Source organism: Symphalangus syndactylus, chromosome 13 (assembly GCF_028878055.3).
Source record: "Symphalangus syndactylus isolate Jambi chromosome 13, NHGRI_mSymSyn1-v2.1_pri, whole genome shotgun sequence".
NCBI classification, from domain to species: domain Eukaryota; kingdom Metazoa; phylum Chordata; class Mammalia; order Primates; family Hylobatidae; genus Symphalangus; species Symphalangus syndactylus.
The window spans coordinates 59,185,824-59,199,371 of NC_072435.2; the positions used below are offsets into that span (position 1 = coordinate 59,185,824).

The window sequence follows — 13,548 nt, forward strand, 5'->3', positions numbered from 1 at the left end:
TTGGGGGCTGGTAGAGAAGAAACAGGGAGCTATGAGAAGGCCAATGGCAGAAACCAAGAGAGTTTCAAGAAAGCAAGAAAGAGAAACCAGCTCTGAAACAGCAAAAGGAACAATGGGAAAAAATAAAATAGTTTCACGTAACCTAAAAACACACGTTGAGTCTTTGAATCAAATTGAAAGCACTTGCTAGTGTCAGAGGCATGTGAACCAGAGCAACTCCATCTTGAATGGGGCTGAGTAAAATGAGGCTGACATCTACTGGGCTGCATTCCCAGATGGCTAAGGCATTCTAAGTCACACGATGAGATAGGAGGTTGGCACAAAGTACAGATCATAAAGACCTTGCTGATAAAACAGGTTACAGTAAAGAAGCCAGCTAAAACCCATCAAAAACAAAATGGTGATGAGAGTAACCTCTGGTCATCCCCACTGCTAATTATACACTAATTAGAATGTATTAGCATGCTAAGAGACACTCCTACCAGCGCCATGACAGCTTACAAATGCCATAGCAACATCAGGAAGTTACCCTATATGGTCTAAAAAGAGAAGACATGAATAACCCACCCCTTGTTTAGCACACCATCAAGAAATAACCATAAAAATGAGCAACCAGCAGCCCTCGGGACTGCTCTGTCTATGGAGTAGCCATTCGTTTGTTCCTTTAGTTTCTTAATAAACTTGCTTTTGCTTTGCACTGTGGACTCATCCTAAATTCTTTCTTGCATGAGATCCAAGAACCCCCTCTTGGGGTCTAGATCGAGACCCCTTTCCTGTAACACTAGGAATTTATAGGTATGCACAATAAATCTACACATATTGTTGTCAAAATTGTTAATTCCAAAGATAAGGACAAAGTTTCATAAGCTTGTGAACAGAACAAACAAGTTTATTTATATGGAGAGAGAATTAAACAATCTATAGACTATTAAGAGAAATGCAAGGAATTTAATAACACAGTAGACATTTTAAATGATTAAAGAAGGGGGAAAATGAATACAGCCTGAGCAGGAATGTCTATAGTACTATCAAGAAAATTAGACTCTAAGACAAAAACTGTTACTTGAGATAATCAGAATATTTTATAATGCTAAACAGTCAATTCATTGGGAAGATATAACAACTAGAAACAAATATGCACCTGGCCCCAAAATACAAGAAGCAAAAACTGACAGAATTAAAGACAGAACCAGCCAAACAACAATAATAGTTGGAGACTTCCATATTCCTTTCTCAATAATGGATAAAACAACTAGACAAAATCTACAAGGAGACAGAAGACTTAACACTATAAACCAATTAAAGCTAATTGACATCTTTAGAATGCCCCACCCAACAGCAATACAATACACATTGTTCATGAGCACACATGGAACATTCTCCAAGATAGACAGTGTGCCTGGCCATAAAACTAGTATCAGGCCAGGCACGGTGGCTCACTCCTGTAATCCCAGCACTTTGAGAGGCCGAGGCGGGCAGATCACCTGAGGTCAGGAGTTCAAGACCAGCCTGACCAACATGGTGAAACCCTGTCTTTACTAAAAATACAAAATTAGCTGGGCATGGTGGCACATGCCTGTCATCCCAGCTACTCGGGAGGCTGAGGCAGGAGTATCTCTTGAACCCAGGAGGCGGAGGTTGCAGTGAGCTGAGATTGCCTCATTGCACTCCAGCCTAGGCCACAAGAGTGAAACTCCATCTCAAAAAAAAAAAAAAGTATCAATAAATTTTAAAAGATTGAAAGTATACGGTTATAATTTCCAAGCACAATGGAATAGAATTTGGAACAAGAATAGAAATAAATTGTTGCCTCATCTCTAGAAAAAAATTTTAGAAATTAGCTGAGTGTGGTGGCACGCACCTCTAGTCCCAGCTACTTGGGAGGCTGAGGTGGGAGCAGGACCTCTTGAGCCTGGGAGGTCAAGGCTGCGGTGAGCCAGGATCCTGTCACTGCACTCCAACCTGAGCAACAGAGCAAGACCTTGCCTAAAAAAAAAAAGAAAAGAAAAGAAAAGAAAAAAAAGAAAAAGAAAAGAAATTTGGGAAATGTGCAAATAAAAAGTCACAATGAAGATTAGAAAATGTTTAGAGATGAATGAAAATGAAATCACATTATACAAACATGTATGAGACACAGCTGAAACTGTTTAAATCAAAATTTATAGCTGTGAGCACCTATAGTAAAAAAATAGAGCAACCTCAAATCAACAACCTAACTTTCCACCTGGAAAATATCGAAAAAGAAGATCAAACTAAACCCAAAACAAGCAGAAGGAATTAATAATGATTAGATGGGAAGTAAATGAAACAGAAAGCACACAGAAGGGAAACCCAGTGAAAACAAAAGTTGGTTCTTTGAAAAGGTCCACCAAATTGACAAACCTTAGCTAGACTTACCAAGAAAAAATACATAAAATTTCAAAATCAAGAATGGAAAACAGGACATCACTACACACTTTACAAAAACTAAAAAGATTAAAGAGAAATATGGCCGGGTGTGGTGGCTCATGCCTGTAATCCCAGCACTTTGGAAGACGGAGGCAGGCAGATAGGTCACCTGAGGTCAGGAGTTCCAGACCAGCCTGGGCAACATGGTGAAACCCTGTCTCTACTAAAAATACGAAAAATTAACTGGGCATGGTGGCACGCACCTGTAATCCCAGCTACTCGGAAGGCTGAGGCAGAAGAATCTCTTAAACCTGGGAGGCGGAGGTTGCAGTGAGCCAAGATTGTGCCACTGCACTCCAGCCTAGGCAACAGAGCGAGACTCCATCTCGAAAATTTAAAAATAAATAAATAAAGGGGAATATCACGAGCAACGTATGGCAATAAATTAGACAGCTTAGATGACAGGTAAAAATTCTTAGAAAGACAAATTACCAAAACCAACTCAAGAAGAAATAGAAAATCTGAATAGATGTATAACAAATAAAAAGAGATTTGTAATTTAAAACACTCCCGCAAAGAAAAGCTCAGGCCTAGATGGTTTCGTTGGTGAATTTCACAAAACATTAAAGCATAAATAATATTAATTCTTCACAATCTGTTCCAAAATATGGAGAAAGGGAGCACTTCCCAGCTTATTATATGAGGTAGGTCAGTATTACCCTAATATCAAAGCCAGACAGTGGCAACTCAAGACAACTAGAGACCAATCTCTTTCATAAATATAGATATAAAAGTCATTAGTAAAATATCAGTAAGCCCAATACAGCAATATATAAAAAGGATTATACACCATGATCAAGTGGGATTTACCCCAGAAATGCAAGATTGGTTTAACTTCTGAAAATCAATTAATGTAACACACCATAGTAAAAGAATAAATTTTATTCATTTATTTTAAAGATGGGGTCTCACTCTATCACCCAGGTGAGATTGTAGCTCACTGCAGCCTCAAACTCCTGGGCTCAAGCAATCCTCCTGCCTTGGCTTCCCAGAGTGTTGGGATTACAGATGTGAGCTGTTGCACCTGCCCCTGTAAAAGAGGACACTTTTTTTTTTTTTTTTGAGATGGAGTCTCACTCTGTCGCCCAGGCTGGAGTGAAAAACTAATTTCTGGCCGGGCGCGGTGGCTCACGCCTGTAATCCCAGCACTTTGGGAGGCCGAGGCGGGCGGATCACGAGGTCAGGAGATCAAGACCATCCTGGATAACACGGTGAAACCCTGTCTCTACTAAAAAATACAAAAAAATCAGTCGGGCGTGGTGGCGGGCACCTGTAGTCCCAGCTACTCGGGAGGCTGGGGCAGGAGAATGGCGTGAACCCGGGAGGTGGAGCTTGCAGTGAGCCGAGATCATGCCACTGCACTCCAGCCTGGGCGACAGAGCAAGACTCTGTCTCAAAAAAAAAAAGAAAAAGAAAAGAAATACTAAATTCTTCCTGGCTAAGATAGGGAACCAAACAGGAATGTTCATTCTCACCACTTCTATTCAACGGTATAGTGGAGGTCCTAGCCAGTACAATTAGTCAATAAAAAGAAATAAAAGGCATCCGGGTTGGAAAGAAAGAAGAAAAAAAACTGCTTTGATCCACAGCTGACTTAAATTGCATGTAGAAAATTCTAATGAATCCACAAATAACTAGAAGAAATGAGTCCAGCAATGTTTCACAAGACAATATCAATATCCAAAAATCAATTGTATGTCAATAAGCTAGCAATGAACAATCAAAAAATGAAATTAATAAAATGAATTCATTCCCAATAGGATCAAAAAGAATAATAAATTAGGGCTGGGCGCGGTGACTTATGTCTGTAATCCCAGCACTTTGTTAGGCCGAGGCGGGCGGATCATCTGAAGTCAGGACTTCAAGACGAGTTTGGGCAACATGGTGAAACCCTGTCTCTACTAAAAAAATACAAAAATCAGCTGGGCATGGTGGTGGGTGCCTGAAATCACAGCTACTTGGGAGACTGAGGCAGGAGAATTGCTAGAACCTGGGAAGTGAAGGTTGCAGTGAGCCACGATCGTGCCACTGCAGCTTGGGTAACAGAGAGAGACTCCATCTCAAAAAAAAAAAAAAAAAAAAGAAGAAGAAATTGAATTTTAAAAAAGTAATAAATTTAACAAAAATACAAGAGTTGTACAATAAAAACTATAAATCTTGGCTGGGCACGGTGGCTCACGCCTGTAATCCTAGCACTTTGAGAGGCTGAGGTGGGCGGACCATGAGGTCAGGAGATCGAGACCATCCTGGCTAACACGGTGAAACCCCGTCTCTACTAAAAATACAAAAAATTAGCCGGGCGTGGTGGCAGGCACCTGTAGTCCCACCTACTCGGGAGGCTGATGCAGGAGAATGGCGTGAACCTAGGAGGCGGAGCTTGCAGTGAACCGAGGTCGAGCCACTGCACTCCAGCCTGGGCGTCAGAGCGAGACTCCGCCTCAAAAAGACAAACAAACAAACTAGAAATCATTCCTTTAAAAATTTAAAGATCTAAATAAATGGAGTGGCATCCCATGTTCATGGTTTGGAAAACTCAATATTAGCAAAATGGCAGTACTCCCCTAATTGACCTAAAGAGGCAATGCAATCTTTATCGAAACCTCAACTGGCTTGTTTTTTTGCAGAATTTGACAAGTTGATCCTAAAAGTCATGTGGAAATGCAAAGGACGCAGAATAACCTAGCAATGTTGAAAAAGTAAAATAAAGTTGGAGGACTTCCAATTACCAATTTCAAAATTTATTCCTGATTACAAAGCTATAGGAATAAAGACAGTGTGATACTGGCATAAGGATGGACATATAGCTCAATGAAGCAAAATTGAGAGTCCAGAAATAACTTTCATATTTATGGTCAAATGATTTTTGACAAAAGTGGCAAAACCATTCAAGGAGATCCAACAAATGGTGCTAGGACAATTATTGGATCTCTCCTTTTTTTGGACAGCGCCTCGCTCTGTCACCCAGGCTGGAGTGCAGTGGCATGATCTCAGCTCACTGCAACCTCTGCCTCCTGGGCTCAAGCGATTCTCCTGCCTCAGCTTCCCAAGTAGCTTAGGGCTACAGGTACCCACCACCGCGCCCGGCTAATTTTTGTATTTTTAGTAGAGACAGGTTTCACCATGTTGGCCAGGCCAATCTTGAACTCCTGGCCATTATTTTCAAATGATTCTCACATGCTCTGAACCCCACTCATTCATCATTATTATCTTTTTTTTTTCTTGAGACGGGGTCTCCCTCTGTTGCCCAGGCTGGAGTGGAGGAGTGTGACCGTGGCTCACCATGGTCTCAAATTCCTGAGCAAAAGCAATCCTCCTATCACACCCTCCCATGCAGCTGAGAATACAGAAGCCTGCCCTCAGAGCCAGATATATATATATATATATGTGTGTGTGTATATATATATGTGTATATATATATGTGTGTGTGTATATATATATATGTGTGTATATATATATATATATATATATATTTTTTTTTTTTCTAGGGATGTGGTCCCACTGTATTGATCAGGCTAGGTTTCAAACTCCTGGTCTCATGCGATCCTCTCCCCTCAGCCATCATCACCTTATAGAGTGCACATTTTGTGCCACGCACTGTTCAAAACCACTTACATACATTAATTTAATCCTCACAATGAAATGAGAGAGAAATAGTTATTATTCCCATTTTAAAGATGAGAAAACTGGTACACAGAGAGGTTTTGATTGCACAAGGTGATATTGCTAGTTAGTGGCATGGCGGGGATCCAAACCTAGGTAGTATAGTTCCAAGGTGTGTTTATTCAGCCCATGTTTACTGAGCACCTATTACTATGTGTTGGGCTCTGCTCTAGGTGTTAGAGCTATAGACAGTACAAATGAACTACCTCACCCCCATTAAGACATCTCTCCTGGCTGGGCATGGTGGCTCATTCCCATAATTCTAGCACTTTGGGAGGCCAAGGTGGGTGGATCACTTGAGGTCAGGAGTTCGACACCAGCCTGGCCAACGTGGTGAAACCCCATCTCTACTAAAAATACACAAATAAGCCAGGCATGGTGGTGGGCACCTGTAATCCCAGCTACTCGGGAGGCTCAGGCAGGAAAATCACTTAGAACCCGGGAGGTGGAGGTTTCAGTGAGCCAAGATTGCACCATTGCACTCCACCCTGGGCAACAAGAGCAAAACTCCATCTCAAAAAAAAAAAAAAAGACATATCTCCCATATCTCTCTCTTATTGAGACATGGTCTCTCTCACCTTTCCTACCAAAAATTTTTTTTTAAAGAAACAAAATCCTTTGATCACTCAGCCCCCTCAAGTTGTGAATCTGGTTTTCGGTTTTTAATTCCAGAGACAACAAAGGGGGCAGAACATAGACCCATGCTACCATCTTGACAGAGTCTCCATTTCAGTTCCATATGCTTAAGTCTCTCCTATCTTTAAAACAAACAAGCAAAATCATCATTCTCACCCTTTTGCATCTACCCTAGTCCTGCCTTTCTTGGCTCTTCATAGGCAAACTTTTTTTTTTGAAATGAAGTCTCACTCTGTCACCCCAGCCTGGAGTGCACTGGCACGATCTTGGCTCACTCCAAACTCCACCTCCCGGGTTCAAGCAATTTTCCGCCTCAGCTTCCCGAGTAGCTGGGATTACAGGCACCTGCCACCACACCTGGCTCCTTGTCTGGCTAAATTTTGTATTTTTAGTAAAGACGGGGTTTCACCATCTTGGCCAGGCTTGTCTTGAACTCCTGACCTCGTGATCCACCCAACTCGGCCTCCCAAAGTGCTGAGATTACAGGCATGAGCCACCGCACCCAGCCATAGGCAAAATTCTTGAAGCAAATGTGTACACTGTCTCCAATTCCACACCTCACACTCAATCCATGGCTCTCTGAAACCAGGTGTTGGCTTACAACATTCCAGAAACTGGAACCCATGTTCTTCTCAGCTGTGGCACTGCTCTCCTTACTCTTTTGCCTCCAAGCTCTTGGAAGAAATGTCTACATTGTCTATACTACCCCTTTCTTGATCACTGCCTGGATCCCTGCACTATGGCCACTGCTTCTGCTGATCCTCTGATACTGCCCTTACCAAAGGAGCTAATTCATTCCCGCCTTCAGAGCTGGAGTACATGTCTCAGGGCTTGACACACTTGTCCATGTGCTCGTTTCTAAGCCTGTCTTAGTTTGTTTGTTCCACCATCCAAGGGACTTGCCAGCAACCAATACACATGCTTCATCTCACCCAACCTTCACTTCTGTCTTCCCCCACCTCGGCGCCCCATGTTCTGTTGTCCTGAAATATCCACTTGGCCCTTTGAAAGGCTCTGAATCCATTTCCTCCGTGAAGAATATCCTGACTTCTGGATTGCATGTGTTGTCACTGTTCTTCTAACTACTTCTAGGTCCAGGACTGGTCTTACATACACAGGTTGTGTCTTGGACAAGCCATACTGAGGTCTACATTTGTGGACTGCACAGTGTCACCTCCCACCCACTCCCAACTTCCTGAAAAGTGGCTCCTCAAACCCTCTACTCCACTAGAACCACCAGCTAAAGGAAGCATCAGCTAAAACCCCACAGTATTAGCATTCATTAAAAGCTCCTACCTGAATCAGCAATTACTATGGTATTTGAAAATGTTTTCTAATGGTGCATAACAAATTCCCACACAGGTATTAACTCACAGTTCTGTAGGTCAGAATGGCTGCTTCTCTGCTCAGAATATACCAACGCTAAAATTAAGGTGTCAGCTGGGCTGGGTTCTCATGTGGAGTTCAGGATCCTCTTCCAAATGAATGTGATTATGGCAGGATTCACATCCTTGCTGTTGCAGTACTAAGGACTCCGTTTCCTTGCTGGCTGTCAGCTGGGAGCCATTCTCAGCCAGAGGCTGCCTGGATTCCTCCCTGCGTGGCCCCGGTGACATCTTCATGCCAGCAATGGAGACCTTTGCTTGCCTCCAATCCTCTCACACCTGAAACCTCTGTTGCCAGGAAGATTCAGTCCCTTTCAAGAACTCACCTCATTAGGTGAGGCCCACAGAGGATATTCTCCCTAACTTAAAGTTAACTGATTTCAGACCCTACCTACGTCTGCAAGACGCCTTCCCAGCAGCATACAGGCTAGTACTTGACTGAGTGACTGGAGAAGGAGTGTGTACACCAGGGAGCAGGAATCTTGGGGTCATCTCAGAGTTCTGCCTACCACATTGGGGATTTCCTGTTCCATCGTTCCATTAGGTTGTGTTCTACTTTAAGAAAGATCTTCCCCCTTTTCCCCTTCTTTCTCTATTCTTTCCTTTTTTCTTTCTGTCAGCATAAACCAAGGAATTTTTTTTTTTTTTTGGTCTTTTTTTCTTGAGATGGAGTCTCACTCTGTCACCCAGGCTGGAGTGTGCAGTGTGATCTCGGCTCACTGCAACCTCCGCCTTCCAGGTTCAAATGATTCTCCTGCCTCAGCCTCCCTAGTAGCTGGGATTACTGGCGCCCGCCACCACACCCGGTTAATTTTTGTATTTTTAGTAGATACGGGGTTTCACCACGTTGGTCAGGCTAGTCTCGAACTCCTGACTGCAGGTAATCCACCCGCCTCGGCCTCCCAAAGTGTTGGGATTACAGGCATAAGCCACCGGGCCCAGCCGGAATTCATTTTTAATTCAAGACTTTACAATCCACTTCTGACACTACTCATTTTCCTCCCCTCAGTAAATTTCTTCTTACTGGGCATGTCTAGTTTCTCTCTTCCGCAACTCCTGGGAGACCCTCCTGACATCGCTCATCCGCTCAGCCTGCAGAGAGAGATCAGTGGGAGGAGGAGGAGCCGAGAGCCACCACTTAGGCTTCCAACCGATCCCTACAAGGGTGAGCGGAGCCCACTTCCTGATTGGCTGCACTCTCTGCGTCTTGGGGTGGGAGAGAACGGCGGGGCCACGCCCCCTAACTAGGCAGCCAATCAGGACGTGGGGTGCCGGTTTCTCCATTGTGAAGCTTCAGCCTTTGATAGTTTGGGTCCTGGGAGTCTGGTTAGTACAAGGGAAAGCCTAGTGGGTCTGGCTTTGTCTGAGGGGTCTGTCTTTGTCTGAGGGGAAAGGTCATGGCCCCGAAACCACCTCCTGCCACCCAGCCTGCTCCCAACGCACCAGCTACCCCAGGCGCCCCCACTACCACAGGTGATCCAGGTGCTTCAGCTGCCCCAGGTGCTCCCCTTACCACAGGTGGTCCAGGTGCCCCAGCTGAGGTGCCCAAAGAGCCGCAAGAGCCTACACAGACACCAGAGGAACTAGCATTTTACGCCCCAAACTACCTATGTTTGACCATCTTTGCTATACTTTTATTCCCTCCATTTGGATTGGCAGCTTTGTACTTCTCTTACCAGGTAAAATAATGCCCAAGTCATAGCCCCTTTCCTTTTTTTTTTTTTTTTTTTCTTTTTGAGACCCAGTCTCACTCTGTCCCCCAGGCTGGAGTGCAGTGGTGCAATCTCGGCTCACTGCAATCTCTGCCTTCCCGGTTCCAGCGATTCTCCTGCCTCAGCCTCCTGAGTAGCTGGGATTACAGACACGGGCCACAGCGCCCGGCTCATTTTTGTATTTTTAGTAGAGACGAGTTTTGCCATGTTGGCCAGGCTAGTCTCGAACTTCTGACCTCAGGTGATCCACCCACTTCGGCCTCCCAAAGTGCTGAGATTACAGGCATGAGCCACTGTACCCAGCCTACCCTGTCCTCCATTTGGCCCCTGCATCTGCTCCTGTCCTGGGACCTGCACAGGGGCTTTCCATCAGTGACTGCCGGTCTCCAACCGTTCTCCCTGGGGTTCCTGGACACAGAAACCCACATCTATGCTTCCACCCCTACAGACTATGAAGGCCAACCAGAACAGCGAATGGGAAGAGGCTTACATCAACTCAGGCCGAACTGGTTGGTTCGGTGCATTCGCGGTAATGATCGGCTTAGGTATCATTTATGGCTTGGTCCTATATTAATGAAGGCTAGGCATAGCAACCCAGGGGTCCGCTCCCCAACTGAGCCACTCACCAAAACACTAACCAGCCAAGTCAGCCATCAGGCAAGAAACTCAACCGCTGAGACATCTAGCCAAGAAATTCTCTAACCAAAGAACTCAACATTCAAGAAACCCACCAACCCAGGAACACCCAGACCACCTACCTGTGCTACTTCAACTCACTCAGCTCCAGGGCTGTCTTCATCTACCCTAGGGGTCCACACTTCATGCCCCAGATCCCTTTAGCTCCTTGACACTGGGCTGTTCTTTCAGAGGAATCTTTAAACCAAAAAACTGGAATGGAATGTTCTGGTTTCCTGTGGTGTGTGTGTACGTGTGTGTGTCAACATGCCCATGATTGTTTTCTGGGTCAGTGGTCAGTATCTGTGTTTCCCTGGAGCTGTTTCCTAGACTGTGAAAATCAGAATGTCCCAGTGGGGGAGCCCACAGACATAGAATTCAGGCAGATGTCAGTTAAAAACTTACCTCTGACACTGAAAAACTGTATAGCCCTGAACAGATAACTTTTTCTTGAGCATAGTTCCTTTGCCTGTAAAGCAGGCATAATTGCCAATGTGGGGATGATATTTAGAAATCTGAATTGATGTTTATTCTCTAGGAGTCTTCTCATTTGAGCTGGGATTGGAGATGTCTAGTGTCTCAGAGCAGCAATAAGAAAACAGAAACCTCTTCCAGCTTCTGACATCCAAATGTCAAGCTCTTAGGGGAAGAATGGAAAGTCCTCAAGAAATGCAAATAGCTTTGGCAGAATAGCTGATGAAGACCACCTCTCCCCCCTCCAGAAAGGCATTGGTTCCCCATTCATGGAAAAGGGAATGTGGAGAGAGATTAGATAATAGTACATCCATGAGGTTCCTGGAACCCGCATCTGAGGAAGAGGGGTGTCAGAGACCCCAGCTGTTATCTGTATTCCCTCCTCACAGATAAGGTCTAGAAAGGCTCCAAGTTCTCAAAGAAGATATGCTACATGGTGTAGACATTTACAAAGAAATGACCTCAGACAGCCAAGGAGGATACCCCATGGCCCAGCCTAGTGAGAAGAAGGTGGGTTCCATAGGAATCTCAAATGCCAGGTGGAGAGAGAACTATAGAGGAAAACTAGGGATAAACAGGGAGCCATCCTGCATGAATCAAAACAGAGATCTAGCCGGGCGCGGTGGCTCACGCTTGTAATCCCAGCACTTTGGGAGGCCGAGGCGGGCGGATCACAAGGTCAGGAGATCGAGACCACGGTGAAACCCCGTCTCTATTAAAAAATACAAAAAATTAGCCGGGCGTGGTGGCGGGCGCCTGTAGTCCCAGCTACTCGGAGAGGCTGAGGCAGGAGAATGGCGTGAACCCGGGACGTGGAGCTTGCAGTGAGCCGAGATTGCGCCACTGCACTCCAGCCTGGGCGAAAGAGCAAGACTCCGTCTCAAAAAAAAAAAAAAAAAAAAAAAAAAAAACAGAGATCTAGACTGACACTATGGGCCACAGACACCCCCAGGGGCTGCTTCTGATGCCCAAGCTTCATGGACAACCCCAAGTTCAGAACCAGATTAATATTTAGCACAATATTGAGCAGAACTAAGTTCCCACCACCATGGAGAATGGGGATTCTCAGTAGAAATTCAATGGAGCTGCTGGGGAAGAGACTGCTCACTGTCCCCCAGAGTCCATCACCTCTTTGTCCTGGGAACATTGCCTGGCCACATCTCAGAGGTTCCCCTCTGCAGCCATGAAATGTGCTTTGGTCCTGTGGAATGTGAGCAGAACTGACATGTACCACAAACAAACCTGGCTTTTCAATGTCTCCTGGGACACTCCTCTAAACTCCTCCTCCCCTGGCCAACGGGGCAAGTGATACCCATGTGATGATTTAGAAGGCCACATGTTGTAGACGTGGCAAAGCCCCCATTAGCCTGGGTCCCTGAATCATTCTAGGAACAGTCTCCCTTCCCCCAAATGCCTCATGTGGTCAGGCAGAAAATAGACTACCATGCTGACAAATGACATGCTTGGCCTGTTTCCACAGCCCAATCCACCCGAACCAGTGCAGATGCAGGAGAATAGAGTTCTATTTCTTGCACATCTGGGATTACAGCTTCAAGTTCATACCCAACAGAGACATCATCTTGTTGGGTGGTTTATAGGAAATAATAATAGAAGGAAACAACGAATGCCCTAGTCCACCTTAACCGTAACTGTTGTGATGCTGTTTGTCTCCTCTGTGGGCTTGGGTATCTGGGCAGATCCCATGTGTTTGTGGGACAATGCTCTGGGTTATGGGGATGCCTGGAGATGGGATGATGCCTAATTGTCATGTTAATGGATCTAGAGGGTTAGCCATCCCTGTCCCTCTCCAGATCCAGCCCAGGCTGGGCCTGTCACATTCAGCTGCAAAGCCATGTCAGGTTATGACGGCCCATGTCAACATCAGCAGGCAGACCCAAGTGTCATCTTCTGCTACAGGCCTTGGAAAGCCAGCCAGCCTCCTCTACTTCAGCTCCCAGACATCATCCAACCTGAATTTCACTCTCGGGCATCCAACTGGTATTTAGCACCAGGTAAACACAAAACGAGGCCAGGCACAGTGGCTCGTGCCTGTAATTTCAATGCTTTGGGAGGCTGAGAGAGGAGGATGGTTTGAGCCCAGGACTTTGAGACTAGCCTGGGCAGCAAGTCGATAACTCTTTTCTACAAAATTTTTCAAAATTAGCCAGGCGTGGTGGCACATGCCTGTAGTCTCAGTTACTCAGGAGGGTGAGGTGGGAGGATCACTTGAGCCCAGGATTTTGAGGCTGCAGTGAGTCATGATGATGCTACTGCACTTCAGCCTGGGGGACACAGCTAGACTTTGTCTCTAAAATAAATAAATGTAAAAAATAAGGTCAGGTGCAGTGGCTCACACCTGTAATCCTAGCACTTTGGGAGACCGAGGTGGGAGGATCACCTGAGGCCAGGAGTTTGAGACCAGCCTGGCCAACATGGTGAAACCCTGTCTCTATAAAAATACAAAAATTAGCTGCTGTGGTGGTGCATGCCTGTAATCCCAGCTACTCGGGAGGCTGAGACAGGATAATCTCTTTAACCCGGGGGTGGAGGTTGCAGTG

At 45.3% G+C, this 13,548-nt stretch overlaps 2 protein-coding genes across 5 annotated transcripts in view; one reads left to right on the top strand and one right to left on the bottom strand.

The window, feature by feature from the left end:
* ATP4A (ATPase H+/K+ transporting subunit alpha) overlaps positions 1-9,172 on the bottom strand; it is a 41,800-nt gene extending 32,628 nt beyond the window's left edge. The window contains exon 1 of one of the 2 annotated variants that reach the window (XM_063615049.1): positions 9,154-9,172. The gene's annotated coding sequence lies outside the window, so the exon portion shown is untranslated. Of the gene's footprint in view, positions 1-8,118; positions 8,138-9,153 lie in introns of those variants that run through there. The other variant, XM_063615050.1, reaches the window with a different exon arrangement.
* Positions 9,173-9,435: 263 nt separating this feature from the next.
* PMIS2 (PMIS2 transmembrane protein) lies at positions 9,436-10,740 on the top strand. 3 transcript variants are annotated; one of them, XM_055240056.1, is made up of 2 exons: positions 9,436-9,808; positions 10,290-10,740. In XM_055240056.1, the coding sequence occupies exons 1-2, from the start codon at positions 9,527-9,529 to the stop codon at positions 10,413-10,415; spliced, it is 408 nt and encodes a 135-aa protein (XP_055096031.1). In that variant the 5' UTR covers positions 9,436-9,526; the 3' UTR covers positions 10,416-10,740. The 3 variants fall into 3 exon arrangements, with proteins under 3 accessions (XP_055096031.1, XP_055096030.1, XP_063470970.1); XM_055240055.1 differs by having other exon boundaries at positions 9,506-9,808; positions 10,260-10,740; XM_063614900.1 differs by having other exon boundaries at positions 9,506-9,807; positions 10,244-10,740.
* The last annotated feature ends 2,808 nt before the right edge of the window (positions 10,741-13,548 follow it).

Coding starts and splice junctions, on each gene's coding strand:
- PMIS2 (XM_063614900.1), top strand. CDS start 9,527: ATGGCCCCGAAACCACCTCCTGCCACCCAGCCTGCTCCCAACGCACCA. Junction 9,808..10,243: donor GCTTTGTACTTCTCTTACCA/GGTAAAATAATG, acceptor CCGTTCTCCCTG/GGGTTCCTGGACACAGAAAC.